Source organism: Salvelinus alpinus, chromosome 12, assembly GCF_045679555.1.
Source record: "Salvelinus alpinus chromosome 12, SLU_Salpinus.1, whole genome shotgun sequence".
In the NCBI taxonomy this organism is placed as follows: Eukaryota; Metazoa; Chordata; class Actinopteri; order Salmoniformes; family Salmonidae; genus Salvelinus; species Salvelinus alpinus.
In genome coordinates this window covers 26,841,998-26,863,413 of record NC_092097.1, presented here as the reverse complement: position 1 = coordinate 26,863,413, position 21,416 = coordinate 26,841,998, and the positions used below count along the sequence as shown (strand labels likewise).

Below are 21,416 nucleotides of genomic sequence, written 5' to 3'. Positions count from 1 at the left end.
TACCAGTAACTAGAAAATAACTACAGTCTAACTGGATATATGATGAGTTGGCATTGTGCGTCTGTGTGTGTGTATTGTTCAGACCTGTGATAACGGCCGGCACGCCCCAGCCGATCATGTAGTAAAAGCGCATGGGTCCGTAGTTGATGTCTCGTATTTCGCTCAGCATGCGGTAGACATGCAGGCCCTCCAGGAAGAGCCAGGAGAAGGTGCACAGGTAGAAGAAATGCAGCAAGATGGCAATGATTGTGCACACGAACTAGACACACACACAGACAGATACAGACAGAGACAGACACACAGAGACAGAGAGAGCATATAATACTGGATATGACAGGCCTCAAAATGGGCCGAATGCTTTGCTTATCTTTTCCTTTGATTTGAATCAGATTTATATGTCAGACACACCTATTCCAAATACAAATGAGAGGAAAGGTAGGATATTGAAAGTGAAGTGCTGAACGGAGGTAGAGAGGGACACGAGGTCAAATACAGTATTAAAGGTAGATAGAGAATAACTTTGTTCCAGTAGTTTACCGGGTTGTCTGGCAGGTTAATGCCCAGGATGAAGGTGAGTTCGGAGATGAAGAGGGCGGTGGCTCCATTGTTGATGATACTGGTCTTGTTGCAGTGCATGGCCCGCAGGCAGAGGAGGAAGAGGGTGGTGAGAAAGAGGAAGACCAGGGTCACACCCACCGTGCTCCACGTCACCAGCTTCACGGGCAGGATCTCACCGTTCTGAAAAGAGAAGAAGAAGGGGAAGTTTAAATAGAGCTTTTTCTGGTCATTATAGTGAACAAGACCACTTTTGGGTGTAGCCTGTGCTGCATTGAGGTATCTATGTGAAGTTTACAATGTGAAGTCTATATGGAGTAGTTTTGTAGTGTTGTATGCAATGTTAGGTCTGAAAGTATGAGGGGAATGTTGTGTGGTGTTGTGTTTTTGTGATACATTGTGTAGCCCCTCTCACCTCTCTCCTGGAGACATCCATGAGGACAGCAAAGCTGGTCATGTGGTAACACTGGCAGCTGATGTGAGTGTTGTTCCTGAACACCACCTCACAGCCTTTAGCTGACCAGCCTCCGTTCCCCGCTCTGACAAACACAATAAACAGTCAAACAATGCAATGGTGGATTCATTGGTTTCAACCTAATCCTTTATAGAGCCTTTCTAAAAACCTTTGTTTCTACAGCTCAAAGTTCAAATAGCTAGTGTGTGTGTGTGTGTGTGTGTGTGTGTGTGTGTGTGTGTGTGTGTGTGTGTGTGTGTGTGAGGGTGTGTGTGTGTGTGCGCAACTCACAGTATGGAGTGGTTCCAGAAGACACAGATGGGTTTGGAGCGCTCCTCAGCGGTGACCATGCGGAACTGCACAGTGATTGGTTTGTCCAGGGTGTGCTGCAGCAGCTCCTCGTTGTCATGGACCGTGATGCTGACCACAGGGGTGTTGATGACAGGACGCTTGGGCACCCTAGTGGACGTCACACAAAACCATCATTAAATAATACTTTAGCATAAAAGACAGCAACCTATTCTTTACCATCTTCTCTTCCTCCCTTAACCCCTACACACACACACACACACACACACATACATACATAAATAAAATATACATATATATTTTTTTAACTCAAAAATCATACAATGTGATTTTCTGGATTTTTGTTTTAGATTCCGTCTCTCACAGTGGAAGTGTACCTATGATAAAAATGACAGACCTCTACATGCTTTGTAAGTAGGAAAACCTGCAAAATCGGCAGTGTATCAAATACTTGTTCTCCCCACTGTATATATATATATATATATATATATATACACACACACACACACATACATATATACAGTTGAAGTCGGAAGTTTACATACACCTTAGCCAAATACATTTAAACTCAGGTTTTCACAATTCCTGACATTTAATCCTAGTGAAAATTCCCTGTCTTAGATCAGTTTGGATCACCAATTTATTTTAAGAATGAAATGTCAGAATAATAGTAGAGGGAATTATTTATTTCAGCTTTTATTTCTTTCATCACATTCCCAGTGGGTCAGAAGTTTACATACACTCAATTAGTATTTGGTAGCATTGCCTTTAAATTGTTTAACTTCGGTCAAACGTTTCGGGTAGCCTTCTACAAGCTTCCCACAATAAGTTGGGTGAATTTTGGCCCCTTCCTCGTGACACTGCTGGTGTAACTGAGTCAGGTTTGTAGGCCTCCTTGCTCGCACACGCTTTTTAAGTTCTGCCCGCAGATTTTCTATAGGATTGAGGTCAGGGCTTTGTGATGGCCACTCCAATACCTTGCATTTGTTGTCCTTAAGCCATTTTGCCACAACTTGGAAGTATGCTTGGGGTCTTGTCCATTTGGAAGACCCATTTGTGACCAAGCTTTAACTTCCTGACTGATGTCTTGAGATGTTGCTTCAATATATCCACATAATTTTCCTGCCTCATGATGCCATCTATTTTTTTAAGTGCACCAGTCCCTCCTGCAGCAAAGCACCCCCACAACATGATGCTGCCACCCCCGTGCTTCATGGTTGGGATGGTGTTCTTCGGCTTGCAAGCCTCCCCCTTTTTCCTCCAAACATAATGATGGTCATTATGGCCAAACAGTTCTATATTTGTTTCATCAGACCAGAGGACATTAATCCAAAAAGTACGATCTTTGTCCCCATGTGCAGTTGCAAACCGTAGTCTGGCTTTTTTTTATGGCGGTTTTGGAGCAGTGGCCTCTTCCTTGCTGAGCGGCCTTTCATGTTATGTCGAAATAGGACTCGTTTTACTGTGGATATAGATACTTTTGTACCTGTTTCCTCCAGCATCTTCACAAGGTTCATTGCTGTTGTTCTGGGATTGTGTTTATACTTGCGTACTATTTTTTGTACAGATGAACGTGGTACCTTCAGACGTTTGGAAATTGCTCCCAAAAATGAACCAGACATGTGGAGGTCAAATTTTTTTTCTGAGGTCTTGGCTGATTTCTTTTGATTTTCCCATGATGTCAAGCAAAGAGGCACTGAGTTTGAAGGTAGGCCTTGAAATACATCCACAGGTACACCTCCAATTGACTCAAAGGATGTCAATTAGCCTATCAGAAGCTTCTAAAGCCATGACATCATTTTCTGGAATTTTCCAAGCTTTTTAAAGGCACAGTCAACTTAGTGTATGTAAACTTCTGACCCACTGGAATTGTGATACAGTGAATTATAAGTGAAATAATCTGTCGGTAAACAATTGTTGGAAAAATTACTTGTGTCATGCACAAAGTAGATGTCCTAACCGACTTGCCAAAACTATAGTTTGTTAACAAGAAATTTGTGGAGTAGCTGAAAAACAAGTTTTAATGACTCCAACCTAAGTGTATGTAAACTTCCGACTTCAACTGTATGTATGTTAATATAGAATCAGATCTCAGTCTCTCTTGGTCTCACCTCAGACTCCTCTTATCAGGGTCGTAGCTCTCAGGCAGAAGTGAGGCCAGGCTGTGGAAGATGATCACACTAGCGATGGCTTCCTGCTCGGGGTCGTCAGGACCTCTATGGCGTCTCTTCCTGTTGGACGTGTGGTTCCTCAGGAAGGGTTCTGGGAAGGTGTCCAGGTGGCGGTGTCCTTTGGTCTCCAAGGGTGGCTCAAAGACGGAGTCGGGGAGGGTGACGGCAGTCTCCTGGTCCTGAGGCCTCAGTCCTCTCAGAGACTGGTAGCGAGGGAGCTTGGCTCCGGGAAAGTTCATCTTCTGGAGGCGATCTATTGAGATGACTGTGGAGAGAACACACAACACAGGAAGGGTAGGTTAGACAAACCACAACAAAGAGATAAATGTTTAGACGTTCAGTTAATCCTTCAACGCTCATGGAAGAATAATGAACACATATATTTCAGCTGATAAACATTCTACATTATACTGTGCATATCTCTAACTTATTTTGCAGTAAGCGATCATCATCACTCCCATGTTTCTACAATGGCATACCACAGAAGACCACCCTCACCTATGTGTGGAGTGACGATGGTGAAGGGGCTGAGGTAGGTCTTTCTCATGTTCTGTGCCAGGGTGTTGGCGTACTCCTCATACTGGCGCAGCAGGGCCGCCGTGCCCCCCTCCGTCTGCTGGATCAGCTCCCAGTGTGGCCGTGTGCCCGGGGACAGGATGGCACTGCCCACCCGCACCAGGTTCTGATAGAGGGAGTAAGGCAGGGGGTCAGAGAGACAGACTGGCATAGGGTGGTATTGGGCAAATGTCAGAGTTGATCTGAGATTTATGTTGTACTGTGTCATGTGGTAATACGCAGTGCATTCAACTGTTGTGCGCTGCCATGTGTTGCCCTATCCTGTGCTGCATGGTGGTGTGTTACACTGTGCAGCATTGTGCTGTGGTGTGTATTATTGTGTTACCTCAGTGAATAGGACGTCCTGTGTGGCGGTCAGGCTGAAGCCCTGCTGGTGGCTCTCGTACTTCAGAAGGCTCTGGGTGAGGCGGTAGGCCACCTTTACGTCACTGCCGTAGTATTCCACCGTGTGCAGCGTGGCATTGGCCAACATGGCTGCAGTCTGCTGGACACGCCCAGAGTCCAGGAGAGACATGTTATGCGCCAACTTCTCCGACTGGGCCAGGGAGGGGGAGAACATTCTTAAAGCACCATTTTACACTTTTGATGATATATATATATATACACGGTTGAAGTCAGAAGTTTACATACACCTTAGCCAAATACATTTAAACTCAGTTGTTCACAATTCCTGACATTTAATCCTCGTAAAAATTCCCTGTTTTAGGTCAGTTAGGATCACCACTTTATTTTAAGAATGTGAAATGCCAGAATAATAGAGAGAATTATTTATTTCAGCTTTTATTTCTTTCATCACATTCCCAGTGGGTAAGAAGTTTACATACACTCAATTAGTATTTGGTAGCATTGCCTTTAAATTGTTTAACTTGGGTCAAACGTTTCGGGTAGCCTTCCACAGGCTTCCCACAATATGTTGGGTGAATTTTGGCCCATTTCTCCTGACAGAGCTGGTGTAACTGAGTCAGGTTTGTAGGCGTTCTTCGGCTTGCAAGCCTCCCCCTTTTTCCTCCAAACATAACGATGGTCAATATGGCCAAACAGTTCTATTTTTGTTTCATCAGACCAGAGGAAAAAAGTACGATCTTTGTCCCCATGTGCAGTTGCAAACCGTAGTCTGGCTTTTTTATGGCGGTTTTAGAGCAGTGGGCTCTTTCCTTGCTGAGCGGCCTTTCATGTTATGTCGAAATAGGACTCGTTTTACTGTGGATATAGATACTTTTGTACCCGTTTCCTCCAGCATCTTCACAAGGTTCATTGCTGTTGTTCTGGGATTGTGTTTATACTTGCGTACTATTGTTTGTACAGATGAACGTGGTACCTTCAGGCGTTTGGAAATTGCTCCCAAAGATGAACCAGACTTGTGGAGGTCTACATTTTTTTTCTGAGGTCTTGGCTGATTTCTTTAGATTTTCCCATGATGTCAAGCAAAGAGGCACTGAGTTTGAAGGTAGGCCTTGAAATACATCCACAGGTACACCTCCAATTGACTCAAATGATGTCAATTAGCCTATCAGAAGCTTCTAAAGCCATGACATCATTTTCTGGAATTTTCCAAGCTGTTTAAAGGCACAGTCAACTTAGTGTATGTAAACTTCTGACCCACTGGAATTGTAATACAGTTTATTATAAGTGAAATAATCTGTCTGTAAACAATTGTTGGAAGAATTACTTGTGTCATGCACAAAGTAGATGTCCTAACCGATTTGCTAAAACTATAGTTTGTTAACAGGAAATTAGTGGAATGGTTGAAAAACTAGTTTTATTGCCTCCAACCTAAGTGTATGTAAACTTCCGACTTCAAGTGTAGCTCTCACAAGAGATCTCAGGGATCTGTGCTCTCAAGGTTGACCAAATAGGTCAGTAACAGTCGTGCTGTATTGGCCTCCCTCCCTGATCAACATAAAGCCAAGCAGATAAAGGAACTGGATCTCGACAGAGAAAAGTTACCTTTCGAGCGCTTGGTATCCAATGGAATATTGAGAGTGACCTATTCACCTACCGAGTCATGATCAAGGGCTGACCAGCAACCAGAAGAGGTATCCTCTCAACTGTAAGCTCAGTCTACGATCCACTAGGTTTCCTTGCTCCCTTTATTCTGAAGGACAAGCAGATCCTCCGAGAGCTCTGCAAGATCAAGTGTGGCTGGGATGAGCCCATTCCAGAGGAACTCTGTAAACCATGGCAAAGATGGCTCTCAGAGTTGGATCAGCTTTCCAGATTCCAGGTGAATAGATGCATGAAGCTTGAAAACTTTGGTCCAGTTAAAACTACTCAGATGCATCACTTCTGTGACGCAAGTGAACAAGTCTACGGAACTGCAAGCTACTTGAGGCTCACAGGCGAAGAAGAAAAGGTTCACATTGCATTTGTGCTGGGTCCAGAGTGATGCCAATTAACAGGATGACAATCCCCAGGCTGGAACTCTCAGCATCAACACTAGCTGTGCGAGTAGATAGGATGCTCAGAATGGAGCTTCAGATTCAACTACAAGACTCGACTTTCTGGACAGACAGCCAGTCTGTACTGAAATATAACAACAACAAGACTACACGATTCCATACCTTTGTAGCAAGCCGAGTCTCTGTGATTCGTGATCTGTCAAGAGGAGAGCAGTGGAGATACATCAATACAAAACAGAACCCAGCTGACGATGCCTCACGTGGCCTGAACATTGAGACCTTTCTGGATTCAAGATGGCTGGCAGGACCAGAGTTTTTGGAGAAACCAGAAACACAATGGCCAAAGAATCCACAGCTGGGCTCTATCCCTCAGGACGACCCCGAGGTAAGGAAGGATGTCACTATAAATAGTGTGAGCGTGACAGAGGAGAGTCCAACTAGCAAGTTGATCGAGCACTATTCAACATGGAACAGCCTCAAGACGTCCGTTGCTTGGATGCTGAAGCTAAGAGGACTGCTGCTCCGACTTAAAACAAAAATGTATTTCACCTTTATTTAACCAGGTAGGCCAGTTGAGAACAAGTTCTCATTTACAACTGCGACCTGGCCAAGATAAAGCAAAGCAGTGCGACACAAACAACAACACAGAGTTACACATGGAATAAACAAATGTACAGTCAATAACACAATAGGATAAATAAAATAAAGTCTATATACAGTGTGTGCAAATGGCGTGAAGGGGAAAGGCAATAAATAGGCCATAGTAGCGAAGTAATTACAATTTAGCAAATTAACACTGGAGTGATAGATGTGCAAGTAGACATACTGGTGTGCAAAAGAGCAAAAAAGTACATAAAAAATATGGGGATGTGGTAGGTAGATTGGATGGGCTATTTACAGATGGGCTGTGTACAGCTGCAGCGATCGGTGAGCTGATCAGATAGCTGATGTTTAAAATTAGTGAGGGTCAAGCCAGAACAGAATGTTTTGAAATTACCCCCTCTACCCAGCTCAAGCTGCCTGTCAAGACACAAAGCCTCACTGCGGAGGACATGTAGGTAGCTGAGAAAGCAATTATCTGCTACGAGCAGAAGCAGCACCTGAAGATAAAGGGAGACAATGTGCTAAAGAAATCGGTAAGATGGACCCCAATCATGGATAAAGGCCTGCTGAGAGTAGGAGGACAGATAAGTAAAGGATCCATGCCTATGGAGCTGAATAACCCCATGATACTGACAAAAGATTCCCACATCTCCAAACTGATGCTATGACAGATTCATGAGCAGGTTGGTCATTGTGGGAGGGGCCATATGCTGTCCAGACTTAGCCAACGCTTTTGGATGCCCTGTGGCAATTCATAGGCAAGAAAGATCATCAAGAGCTGTGTCTTCTGTAGGCGCATACAGGCCAAAGCTGGAGAACAAAAGATGGCTGACCTTCCACAGGACCGTGTGACCCCTGACCTGCCACCCTTTACCCATGTGGGTATGGACTACTTTGGGCCTACACAGGTCAAGCGAGGCCGCTCTTTTGTGAAGCGATGGCGTGTGATTTTTACCTGCCTTGTTTGTCGTGCCATCCATCTAGATCTTCCTAGCTACTTAGACACAGCTTCCTGCATTAACACTTGCGTAGATTTATCTGTCGAAGAGGCACGTGTCTAGTATCAGGACTGATAACGGTACACACTTTGTGGTTGCACAAAGGGAGCTAGCAGAGGCTTGAAAGGAACTGGATCACAAGAAGATCCAGAACACATTACTGAACGTTGGAGTAAAATGGTCGTTCAATCCTCCCTCAGGAGCCCACCATGGAGGAGTATGGGAAAGGCTGATTTGGCTAGTGAAGAAGATTCTACCATCAATCCTCTAAGAACAAGCACCGGATGACGAGGCTTTGCAAACAGCTCTGTGCGAGGTCAAAGCAATCATAAATGACAGGCCATTAACAACGATGACCAACGACCCCAACGACCTATAGCCTCTCACTCCTAACCACCTGCTTCTACTAAGGGCAAAACCCGTCATGCCCCCCGGGCTATTCCAGAGAGGAGACCTGTACCCCAGGAGAAGGTGGAGGCAAGTGCAGTACATTGCTGATCTCTTCTGGAAGAGGTGGGTTAGGGAATATCTCCCATTGATGCAGGAAAGGAGCAAGGTTAATAACCCTAGGAGAAAATTCACTCCTGGAGACCTGGTCGTCATCATGGATGAGACAGCTCCAAGAAACTCATGGTTAATGGGACGCGTGGTGAAGGCCCTGCCAGGGACTAAAGACCTAGTCCGGAGCGTCTTAGTTAATACAAAGATTAGCATTTTAGTCAGGCCCATCACCAAGCTCTGTCTGCTCATTGAGGCAGACTAAGCCTATGAAAAAAGCCTGATGTTGAGCTCCAACCTCCATCTTTAGGTGACATGCAACCCAAGATGTCGTGGTCATGAACTATGGATTCTTAACCGACATGCACCCACATACAACCATACATCTAAGTCTATACAGGACCTTAGACAATTATGAATTACAATTACACTCTGATGCAGTATATTTTTTTAAATTATGGCCTCCACTTGAAATATTTTAGGTAATTGATTATGCATTTTCTGCATTTTACAATTAGGGGCCGGAATGTTAGAGCCAAATAGCCAATTTGTATTTAATAACCAGAGCATTACTAGTTGAATTATTAGTGTGAAGCCATTATTAGAGATGAATACCCCCTTTGCAGCCGGTGCGGTGGCTACAGGAGGAGGAAAGGTTATTTGAGGGAGGAAGTCGGGCCTACGAGGAGGAGTCTTGGTTAGACGGGGGAGCAGTATAGTTTTTTGACCGCACTTGCTCGCATGATATCTTGAATTTACTGCACACAATAGACTTAATTTATTGCTCTTATAAGTTATTAGAATTAGAGGAATTATCAGGAACATTTAAGTTTTCCCATCTTTTATATTAGAAAGTCTAAGTTTCATATGCTTGAACGAACAAGCATCCTTTTGTTTGTAAACTTGCAATCTGAAGTGCCACACTGCCATCATCTCTACAGATGTGCAGTAAAGCCTGCGGTGAGTGTGTCTGAAATAGCCCCTCACCAGGGCAGTGGTCATATTTATTGGATGGAATAGAGAAAATATGCCATTACATTAAGCGTTTCAGCCAATCAGTTGTGTTGTGACAAGGTAGGGGTGGTATACAGAAGATGGCCCTATTTGGTAAAAGACCAAGTCCATATTATGGCAAGAACAGCTCAAATAAGCAAAGAGAAACGACAGACCATCCTTACTTTAAGAGATGAAGGTCAGTCAATTCCCGAAAATTTCAAGAACTTTGAAAGTTTCTTCAAGTGCAGTCGCAAAAACCATCAAGCGCTATGATGAAACTGGCTTTCATGAGGACCGCCACAGGAAAGGAAGACCCAGAGTCACCTCTGCTGCAGAGGATAAGTTCATTAGAGTTACTAGCCTCAGAAATTGCAGCCCAAATAAATGCTTCACAGAATTCAAGTAACAGACACATCTCAACATCAACTGTTCAGAGGAGACTGCGTGAATCAGACCTTCATGGTCGAATTGCTGCACAGAAACCACTACTAAAGGACACCAATAAGAAGAAGAGACTTGCTTGGGCCAATGAGTCCAAAAAATGTGAGTAGGTGAACAGATGATGTCCGCATGTATGGTTCCCATCGTGAAGCATTGAGGAGGTGGTGTGATGGTGTTTTGCTGGTGACACTGTCTGTGATTTATTTACAATTCTGGTTGAGAGAATGCCAAGAGCGTGCAAAGCTGTCATCAAGGCAAAGGGTGGCTAATTCGAAGAATTTCAAATATAAAATATATTTTGATTTGTTTAACACTTTTTTGGTTACTACATGACTCTGTGTTATTTCATAGTTTTGATGTCTTCACTATTATTCTACAATGTAGAAAATAGTAAAAATAAAGAAAAACCCTTGAATGAGTAGGTGTGTCCAAACGTTTGACTGCTACTGTATGCATGTACACCATCGTTCAAAAGTTTGGGGTCACTTAGAAATGTCCATGTTTTTTAAGAAAAGCTAATTCTTTGTCCATTAAAATACACACACACACACACACACACACACACACACACACACACACACACACACACACACACACACACACACACACACACACACACACACACACACACACACACACACACACACACACACACACACACACACACACACACACACACACACACACACTAAAAGAGACCTTGGTCTCAATGGTGAAGCCCTGTTGAAATAAAAGTAAAATAAAAAGGCCCCAACTCTGCTATATTATAGCATTAAAATCAGTTCATCATTCAACTTAATAGCATATGTCACTGAAGTGAATTGATCCATATAAATGTGAGCTAGCTGTAGAGGAGCTGTACACACCAGGGCCTTGAGTTTGGTGAAGGTGACAGAAGTACAGTTGAAGAGGTTGGGGGGCAGCCATCCCTTGTGTTCATCACAGTGGCGGATAGCTGTGCCTGAGAGAGAAAGAGAGAAGGAGGGAATGTGCATGAGGAGAGTTTCTAAGGAGAGTTTCAGCCATTCCATTATATAATGGTAATTATTATATATGCTATATAGTATACTGTATTAGCTAAGCCACAGAGTCATCATACCGATAGATCCCTTGGGACAGGAGACGGCTGCAGGGAGACCAAACTTAGTCCTAGGCCACCAGATCCCAGCCTCTATCACCTGGGGACAACTGTCATAGATCACTGAGATAGGGGGATAGAAAGAGAGAGGGAGAGAAAGAAGGAGAGAAGGAAAGCTGATTCAATTAATTGTCCAGGTGTAACTGTATGTATGACAGATAATTAATTATTAAAGCTGCAATATGTAACTTTTTAGGCGACCCGACCAAATTCACATAGAAATGTGAGTTATAGATCTGTCATTCTCATTGAAAGAAAGTTTGTTTGTGCACTATTTCTATGCTTCCCGTTCTATGCTTCCTGTGTCTTTTACTTTCAGTTTTGTACACCATATTAAAGGAGCTGAAAATAATATATTTTTGGTTATTGAAAATATTTTTCACAGCAGTTTAGACGGTACAATGATTTTCTACACTTGTTTTGTCAGATAACTGAAATTAGGCAAACTATTAGAATTTCAGCAACCAGGAAATGGCGGAGCGATTTATGCATATTGCACCTTTAATGTTCACTTCGCACAAAAAAAACTTTTAAAAGGCCTTCTATAACCATTAATTTACTAAATTAGTGAACTAAATGAATCAGTCTGGGCTACAAATACATTTCAACCATGATGCAGTTTTCTGAAGCATGTGATGTATGGTAATGCTGACCTTCACAGCCATTGGGCGACACCTCAGCAAATGGGTTGTCACAGCGGTCACACTGGCGCCCAATGACCCCTGGTTTACACTGGCACTGGCCGCTCTCTCTCTCACACGCCCGCGAGAAGGAGCCCACTGGGTAACACTCACACAGCAGACACGCCTCGCTGCCCTCTGGACGGTAGTGGTTATCCTGAGAAGAGGGAGTGGGATAGAGAGAGAGATGGATGGGGAGGGAACAGAAAAGGGAGGGAGGTAGGGATGAAAGTACATTTTCCCTGTCAATGAAATACCAGCCCACAGTGCAGTTTCACCCATCGCCCCTGTCCACTTCAAACATCCTGACATTGAGACTCAGTAGTTAGCTGGCTGACCTTGCAGCGGCACTCCCCGCTGGTCTTGTTGCAGTCAGCATCGAAGCCCCTGTCTGTCTGACAGTCACAGGGACCACAGGTCTTATGTCCCCACCAACCCCTGGGACACGGCAGGTCAGTCCTAAGGAGGGACACATACAGTCAGGAACACGGACCACAGATACACTCTGATAGTTTTCTTTATAGTGATATGGACCAAAAAGATCCTACTTACTTTCTCTCGCAGTACTGCCCAAAGTGGTTGCTGGGACAGTCACAAGTGTAGCCACGGAAGGAGCTAGCCTTCCTGGTGCAAGCTGATTGGTGCTCACAGGGGTTTAGTGCACATATGTCTATGCAGTTATCGCCATAGTAACCTGACAGGTAAACAACACAATAGAAATTCTTAAGTTATGCTTGGGAGGGATCAACATAAGGCAATATGGTTGTATTATATCGTTGTAAAATTTAATTATGAGGATGAAGATAATGATGACAATGAAGAGGATGATGATGGTTGGCAGACTGACCAGTGAGGCAGGTACAGGAGTGGCTGTCCCAGTCATCTCTGCAGTAGCTGTTGGAGGGGCAGAGGTTAGAGACACAGGGGTCTGGTACGCTGCAGCCCTGCTCCATGTTCACCCTCCTGGCCTGAGACATGCTGAGAGACACCGAGCTGGAGGAGGTCTCCCCCACAAGCAGACCCTAAGGAACACACACACAGCAGGCAGAACACACTCAGACACATGGACAGACAATACAGTGTGCGTGTGTGTGTGTGTGTGTGTGTGTGTGTGTGTGTGTGTGTGTGTGTGTGTGTGTGTGTGTGTGTGTGTGTGTGTGTGTGTGTGTGTGTGTGTGAGAGAGCGAGAGAGAGAGAATGAGTGATAAGAAGAGAACTGACCTGGACACAACCGCGGAAGCCATGCTGTATTTTCCCATCAGCCCCAATGATGCCCCCGACACTCAGAGTCTTGACCTTCGCCCCCTTCAGCTTATTATCCACTTCCATACTGGCCTGGATATGTAGATCAGATCACACACGTTAGATACATTCATATACACTCTGCTGACTTGTTGTCTATATACTGGCCTATGTACATAACACATGCTAACTGCCCTGAATACATACATACAGCATTTCAATTAAATGTAATTAAAATACAGAAGCTACAGTTTGTCTTCTAACAGTGTCTCACCGTGTAGAGTCCATGGTCGAAGGAGAGCACAGCCTTGTGTCTGGGCGCGCCCCCCGGGACACCCTTCAGCTCCAGCTGTAGATGGTGCCAGTCTCCGTCGTTCACCGTCACCTCCTCTACCCGGGACAGGGTGGAGTCCTCCCCTCTCTGCAGGCCCATCACCACACTGCCCTCCCGCAGCTAGAGAGAGAGAATGAGAGTGGGAGGGAGGGAGACAAGAGGAGAGAGAGGTGGAAGGGGATGGGAAGAGAGAGGTGAGGGAAAGGGTGGGAGGGAGAAGGGGATGGGAAGAAAGGTGAGAGAATGCAGGAGAGAGAGAGAACTTCTTTAGTATACATATGTAACGGATGTGAAATGGCTAGCTAGTTAGCGGTGGTGCGCGCTAATAGCCTTTCAATCGGTGACGTCACTTGCTCTGAGACCTTGAAGTGGTGGTTCCCCTTGCTCTGCAAGGGCCGCGACCTTTGTGGAGCGATGGGTAACGATGCTTCGTGGGTGTCAGTTGTTGATGTGTGCAGAGGGTCCCTGGTTCGCGCCCGGGTCGGGGCGAGGGGACGGACTAAAGTTAAACTGTTACATTGATGCTGTTGACCCGGATCACTGGTTGCTGCGGAAAAGGAGGAGGTCGAAAGGGGGGTGAGTGTAACGGATGTGAAATGGCTAGCTAGTTAGCGGTGGTGCGCGCTAATAGCCTTTCAATCGGTGACGTCACTTGCTCTGAGACCTTGAAGTAGTGGTTCTCCTTGCTCTGCAAGGGCCACAGCTTTTGTGGAGCGATGGGTAACGATGCTTCGTGGGTGACTGTTGTTGATGTGTGTAGAGGGTCCCTGGTTCGCGCGAGGGGACGGACGAAAGTTATACTGGTACACATACATCACATGCTCAGTCAGTAAGCTTTTCTTCTCCTCCTCATCAGACAATCTATGGTAATACTGTTGTAAAATATGTGCCCTGTTTTAAAATACACCAACTTTAAAATAGCTGCTGGACGGTTATGACTTCAAAAGAGGTACCTGACTAGACAAACACAACAGCTGCAATCTGAAAGGCCTGAAATGGCAGCTCTCAGATCTCAAGATAAAGCGTTTGTTATTTGATGGTGTTGAGACAGCCTGCCAACTATTTAAAGTCATGGTGCTGCCCGGACAGCCAACAGGTGGAGCTTTACACAAACTAACCTACAGTCACTCAAGTTAAGTTTTAATGTCACATGCACAAGTACAGTGAAATGCCTTTCTTGCAAGCTCTAAACCAACAACACAGTAATCAATCAAGCACTAAAAATAAGACGAGGTAGAACAAAAACACAAGAAATAAGAAACAAGAACACGAGGAAAGTAAGAAGCTTACAGGGTCAGTTCCAATACCATATTTACAATGTACAGGGATCCTGAAGTGATAGAGGTAGATATGTACAGCAGTAAAGTGACTAGGCATCAGGACATATGATAAACAGAGTAGCAGCAGCGTAAATGAAGATTTAATGTGAGTGTGTGTGTGTGCGTGTGAGAAGAGTCACTAGAAATATGTGTGTGTGTGTGTGTGTTGGAGTGTCAGTGTGCGTGATTGTGTAGAGTTCTGTGACTGTGCAAAAAATATATATACAGTGGGGAGAACAAGTATTTGATACAGTGCCGATTTTGCAGGTTGTCCTACTTACAAAGCATGTAGAGGTCTGTCATTTTTATCATATGCACACTTCAACTGTGAGAGATGGAATCTAAAACAAAAATCCAGATAATCACATTGTATGATTTTTAAGTAATTAATTTGCATTTTATTGCATGACATAAGTATTTGATACATCAAAAAAGCAGAACTTAATATTTGGTACAGAAACCTTTGTTTGCAATTACAGAGATCATACGTTTCCTGTAGTTCTTGACCAGGTTTGCACACACTGCAGCAGGGATTTTGGCCCACTCCTCCATATAGACCTTCTCCAGATCCTTCATGTTTCGGGGCTGTCGCTGGGCAATACGGACTTTCAGCTCCCTCCAAAGATTTTCTATTGGGTTCAGGTCCGGAGACTGGCTAGGCCACTCCAGGACCTTGAGATGCTTCTTACTCACTCCTTAGTTTCCCTGGCTGTGTGTTTCGGGTCGTTGTCATGTTGGAAGACCTAGCCACGACCCATCTTCAATGCTCTTACTGAGGGAAGGAGGTTGTTGGCCAAGATCTCGCGATACATGGCCCCATCCATCCTCCCCTCAATACGGTGCAGTCGTCCTGTCCCCTTTGCAGAAAAGCATCCCCAAAGAATGATGTTTCCACCTCCATGCTTCACAGTTGGGATGGTGTTCTTGGGGTTGTACTCATCCTTCTTCTTCCTTCAAAAATGGCGAGTGGAGTTTAGACCAAAAAGCTCTATTTTTGTCTCATCAACCCACATGACCTTCTCCCATTCCTCCTCTGGATCATCCAGATGGTCATTGGCAAACTTCAGACGGGCCTGGACATGCGCTGGCTTGAGCAGGGGGACCTTGCGTGCGCTGCAGGATTTTAATCCATGACGGCGTAGTGTGTTACTAATGGTTTTCTTTGAGACTGTGGTCCCAGCTCTCTTCAGGTCATTGACCAGGTCCTGCCGTGTAGTTCTGGGCTGATCCCTCACCTTCCTCATGATCATTGATGCCCCACGAGGTGAGATCTTGCATGGAGCCCCAGACAGAGGATGATTGACCGTCAACTTGAACTTCTTCCATTTTCGAATAATTGCGCCAACAGTTGTTGCCTTCTCACCAAGCTGCTTGCCTATTGTCCTGTAGCCCATCCCAGCCTTGTGCAGGTCTACAATTTTATCCCTGATGTCCTTACACAGCTCTCTGGTCTTGGCCATTGTGGAGAGGTTGGAGTCTGTTTGATTGAGTGTATGGACAGGTGTCTTTTATACAGGTAATGAGTTCAAACAGGTGCAGTTAATACAGGTAATGAGTGGAGAACAGGAGGGCTTCTTAAAGAAAAACTAACAGGTCTGTGAGAGCCGGAATTCTTACTGGTTGGTAGGTGATCAAATACTTATGTCATGCAATAAAATGTTAATTAATTACTTAAAAATCATACAATGTGATTTTCTGGATTTTTGTTTTAGATTCCGTCTCTCACAGTTGAAGTGTACCTATGATAAAAATTACAGACCTCTACATGCTTTGTAAGTAGGAAAACCTGCAAAATCGGCAGTGTATCAAATACTTGTTCTCCCCACTGTATACAAGGGTCAACTCAGATAGTCCGTGTAGCCATTTTGTTGGCTATTTAGCAGTCTTATGGCTTGGGGATAGAAGCTGTATAGGAGCCTTTTGGTGTCAGACTTGATGCACCGGTACCGCTTGCCATGCGGAAGCAGAGAGAACAGTCTATGGCTTGTGTGGCTGGGGTCTTTAACGATTTTCCCGGGCCTTCCTTTCACACTGCCTGATATAGAGGTTCTCGATCGAGGCCGGTTCTGTTGCTATACCAGGCAGTGATGCAGCCAGTCACGATGCTCTCAATGGTGCAGTTGTAGAACTTTTTGAGGATTCTCTCAATGCCAAACTTTTTCAACCTCCTGAGGGGGAAGAGGCACTGTCGCATCTTCTTCACAACTGTGCGCATGAGGACTATTTTAAGTCCTTAGTGATTTGGACATTGATCTTGAAGTTCGACCTGCTCCACTGCAGCCCCGTCGATGTAGATGGGGGCGTGCTCGACCCCCCATTTCCTGTAGTACAGGATCAGCTCCTTGGCCTTACTGACGTTGAGGTAGAGGTCGTTGTCCCAGCACCACACTGCCAGGTCACTGACCTCCTCCCTGTAGGCTGTCTCATCGTCAGCCTACAGCGGTTGGGAGGGGGGCGTGTGGGCGGTTGGGAGGAGGGCGTGTGGGCGGTTGGGAGGTGGGCGTGTGGGCGGTTGGGAGGTGGGCGGTTGGGAGGAGGGCGTGTGGGCGGTTGGGAGGAGGGCGTGTGGGCGGTTGGGAGGAGGGCGTGTGGGCGGTTGGGAGGAGGGCGTGTGGGCGGTTGGGAGGTGGGCGTGTGGGAGGAGGGCGTGTGGGCGGTTGGGAGGAGGGCGTGTGGGCGGTTGGGAGGAGGGCGTGTGGGCGGTTGGGAGGAGGGCGTGTGGGCGGTTGGGAGGTGGGCGTGTGGGAGGTGGGCGGTTGGGAGGAGGGCGTGTGGGCGGTTGGGAGGAGGGCGTGTGGGCGGTTGGGAGGAGGGCGTGTGGGCGGTTGGGAGGAGGGCGTGTGGGCGGTTGGGAGGAGGGCGTGTGGGCGGTTGGGAGGTGGGCGGTTGGGAGGAGGGCGCGTGGGCGGTTGGGAGGAGGGCGCGTGGGCGGTTGGGAGGAGGGCGCGTGGGCGGTTGGGAGGAGGGCGTGTGGGCGGTTGGGAGGAGGGCGTGTGGGCGGTTGGGAGGAGGGCGGTTGGGAGGAGGGCGTGTGGGCGGTTGGGAGGTGGGCGGTTGGGAGGAGGGCGTGTGGGCGGTTGGGAGGAGGGCGTGTGGGCGGTTGGGAGGAGGGCAGTTGGGAGGTGGGCGGTTGGGAGGAGGGCGTGTGGGCGGTTGGGAGGTGGGCGGTTGGGAGGAGGGCGTGTGGGCGGTTGGGAGGTGGGCAGTTGGGAGGAGGGCGTGTGGGCGGTTGGGAGGAGGGCGTGTGGGCGGTTGGGAGGAGGGCGTGTGGGCGGTTGGGAGGAGGGCGTGTGGGCGGTTGGGAGGAGGGCGTGTGGGCGGTTGGGAGGAGGGCGTGTGGGCGGTTGGGAGGAGGGCGTGTGGGCGGTTGGGAGGAGAGCGTGTGGGTGAGACCCTGTAGGGTGAGGTTGAGAGGACCGAGACAATGTGGAGTGAGTTAATTGTGTTCTCTGTACCTGTAGGGTGAGGTTGTGGTGCTGTCCGGCGGTGACGTGCAGCAGGGTGGCACTAGGCTGACGCGTGCGGAACATGAGCTCCACATGCCATGGAACAGTCACCACCGCCGCCAGGTTAGTCCACTGCAACAGGCTGTTACCCAGGAAACGCTGCGGGTTGGCCATCACTGCAACACACAACCAGAGGGAGGGTGATGAGGGATGAAGAGAAGGAGGGGGGAAAGAGAGTGAGCGAGTAGCAGGAGCGAGACAGATGGGTAGAGTGCAAGAGAATGAGGAAATGGTTGCTATCTAACAAACAGTTGGTGACAGTGAGTCAGTACCATTCTCACAGTAATATGTTCTGTGATCAAATCAAAAACAACCCAGCTCCAATTACTGGTGGGGAAATTACTACACAGTCTATGAAGAATACAAAAAACATCTAAACATCTCATTAAAAAGAAAGGAATGGGCGGTTGGGAGGGGGGCTAGGCTGAATCTTGAGAATCGCTATATGGGTATAACAGTATCTGTGGCCATTTGAAACTCAATAACCATTCAATAAACAAATACAGCTGGTAACAGGAACAAAATACCACAGACTTCAACATGCCTCTACCCCTATTCACTAGTACTTGTGATGAGTGTCAGTCAGATAGCACTCAGGGGTATGTGTGTGTGTGGAAAGAATGAATGGGGCCATGTATCGTGAGATTTTGAGTGAAAACCTCCTTCCATCAGCAAGGGCATTGAAGATGAAACGTGGCTGGGTCTTTCAGCATGACAATGATCCCAAACACACCGCCCGGGCAACGAAGGAGTGGCTTCGTAAGAAGCATTTCAAGGTCCTGGAGTGGCCTAGCCAGTCTCCAGATCTCAACCCCATAGAAAATCTTTGGAGGGAGTTGAAAGTCCGTGTTGCCCAGCAACAGCCCCAAAACATCACTGCTCTAGAGGAGATCTGCATGGAGGAATGGGCCAAAATACCAGCAACAGTGTGTGAAAACCTTGTGAAGACTTACAGAAAACGTTTGACCTCTGTCATTGCCAACAAAGGGTATATAACAAAGTATTGAGAAACTTTTGTTATTGACCAAATACTTATTTTCCATCATAATTTGCAAATAAATTCATAAAAAAATCCTACAATGTGATTTTCTGGATTTTTTTTTCTCATTTTGTCTGTCATAGTTGAAGTGTACCTATGATGAAAATTACAGGCCTCTCTCATCTTTTTAAGTGGGAGAACTTGCACAATTGGTGGCTGACTAAATACTTTTTTGCCCCACTGTATGTGTATCTGACCTGCAGTCTGTGCATTCTGACAGACAGGCATTCTGTCCCTTCTTCATGTCAGAGAAAGAGAGGTACTAGTGACACCTTTAGCTGGATGTTAGACATGTTTTTTCTCTTTCATTAGACCGTGGCACTCTACACACAGATGCAAAACACCCCACTCACTCAGACAGGCAACGTCTATCAATAATTAATGTCAAATCAAGCAGCAGTGCTAGAACTGTCATTGACTAGAGCGAGACAGACAGACGGACAGAGAGAGACAGAGAGAGACAGCCAGCGACAGAGAGAGACAGACAGAGACAGAGAGAGACAGACAGAGACAGAGAGAGACCGCGACAGAGAGAGACAGACAGAGAGAAAAAGAGAGCGAGAAAAAGAGAGAGCGACAGAAAGTGACAGAGAGAGAGGGAGAGAGAGAGAGGGAGAGACAGAGACAGAGAGCGACAGAGAGAGAGAGAGAGAGTGACAGAGCGAGAGAGCGACAGAGAGAGAGAGCGACAGAGAGAGCGAGAGCGACAGAGAGAGCGAGGGAGAGAGTGAGAGCGAGGGAGAGAGTGAGAGAGAGACAGAAAGAGCGACAGAGAGACAGAGAGAGCGAAAGACAGCGACAAAGACAGACAGTGACAGAGAGAGAGAGACAGACAGATAGACAGCGAAAGAGCAAGAGAGAGACAGACAGCGACAGAGAGAGAGAGACAGACAGCGAGAGACAGCAACAGAGAGAGAGAGAGAGAGAGACAGACAGCGAGAGAGAGAAACATTGAGAGAGAGACAGACAGACAGAGACCAAGGGACAGTGGTTGTGGTGCAGTCTGGCTCTGGCCTAAAACCACAAAAGAAATGTAAAAATGTGTTCGGTCTGAATAGGATCCAGATGAAAGGGTAAGTATATCAAATCAAAGTTTATTAGTCACATGCGCCGAATACAACAGGTGTAGACCTTACAGTGAAATGCTTACTTACGAGCCCCTAATCAACAATGCAGTTTAAAAAAATACAGATGAGAATAAGAAATAAAAGTAACAAGTAATTAAAGAGCAGCAGTAAAATAACAATAGCGAGACTATATACACGGGGGTACCGGTACAGAGTCAATGTGCGGGGGCACCGGTTAGTTGAGGTAATATGTACATGTGGGTAGAGTTATTAAAGTGATAACAACAGAGAGTTGCAGCGGTGTAAAAGAGGGGGGGGGGGGGGGGGGGGGGCAATGCAAATAGTCTGGGTAGCCATTTGATTGGATGTTCAGGAGTCTTATGGCTTGTGGGTAGAAGCTGTTTTGAAGCCTCTTCTACGCTGAGCTGCAGTCAATTAATAGCATTCTCACATAGGTGTTCCTTTTGTCCAGGTGGGAAAGGGCAGTGTGGAGTGCAATAGAGATTCCATCATCTGTGGATCTGTTGGGGCGGTATGCAAATTGGAGTGGGTCTAGGGTTTCTGGGATAATGGTGTAGATGTGAGCCATGACCAGCCTTTCAAAGCACTTCATGGCCACACAGACGTGAGTGCTACGGGTCGGTAGTCATTTAGGCAGGTTACCTTAGTGTTCTTGGGCACAGGCACTATGGTGGTCTGCTTAAAACATGTTGGTATTACAGACTCGGACAGGGAGAGGTTGAAAATGTCAGTGAAGACACTTGCCAGTTGGTCAGCGCATGCTCGCAGCACACGCCCTGGTAATCTGTCTGGCCCTGCGAGATTGTGAATGTTGACCTGTTTAAAGGTCTTACTCACATCGGCTGCGGAGAGCGTGATCACACAGTCTTCCGGAACAGCTGGTGCTCTCATGCATATTTCAGTGTTATTTGCCTCGAAGCAAGCATAGAAGTAGTTTAGCTCGTCTGGTAGACTCGTGTCACTGGGAAGCTCTCGGCTGTGCTTCCCTTTGTAGTCTGTAATGTTTTGCAAGCCCTGCCACATCCGACGAGTGTCGGTGTAGTACGATTCGATCTTAGTCCTGTATTGAC

General features: G+C 46.4%; 1 protein-coding gene across 2 annotated transcripts in view; it reads right to left on the bottom strand.

Annotated features, from left to right (window-relative positions):
- Positions 1 to 21,416, bottom strand: part of LOC139535781 (cadherin EGF LAG seven-pass G-type receptor 2-like) — a 102,559-nt gene that overhangs the window by 6,716 nt on the left and 74,427 nt on the right. For both annotated transcript variants that reach the window (XM_071335568.1, XM_071335569.1), the window contains exons 9-24: positions 18,169 to 18,335; positions 13,335 to 13,514; positions 13,040 to 13,153; positions 12,666 to 12,840; positions 12,371 to 12,512; positions 12,157 to 12,277; positions 11,792 to 11,975; positions 11,100 to 11,201; positions 10,867 to 10,961; positions 4,391 to 4,600; positions 3,988 to 4,171; positions 3,430 to 3,754; positions 1,301 to 1,468; positions 971 to 1,094; positions 538 to 738; positions 85 to 259 (exon numbers count right to left, since the gene is read on the bottom strand). In XM_071335568.1, the coding sequence (XP_071191669.1) occupies positions 85 to 259; positions 538 to 738; positions 971 to 1,094; positions 1,301 to 1,468; positions 3,430 to 3,754; positions 3,988 to 4,171; positions 4,391 to 4,600; positions 10,867 to 10,961; positions 11,100 to 11,201; positions 11,792 to 11,975; positions 12,157 to 12,277; positions 12,371 to 12,512; positions 12,666 to 12,840; positions 13,040 to 13,153; positions 13,335 to 13,514; positions 18,169 to 18,335 (2,667 nt within the window). The remainder of the gene's footprint in view (positions 1 to 84; positions 260 to 537; positions 739 to 970; positions 1,095 to 1,300; positions 1,469 to 3,429; positions 3,755 to 3,987; positions 4,172 to 4,390; positions 4,601 to 10,866; positions 10,962 to 11,099; positions 11,202 to 11,791; positions 11,976 to 12,156; positions 12,278 to 12,370; positions 12,513 to 12,665; positions 12,841 to 13,039; positions 13,154 to 13,334; positions 13,515 to 18,168; positions 18,336 to 21,416) is intronic.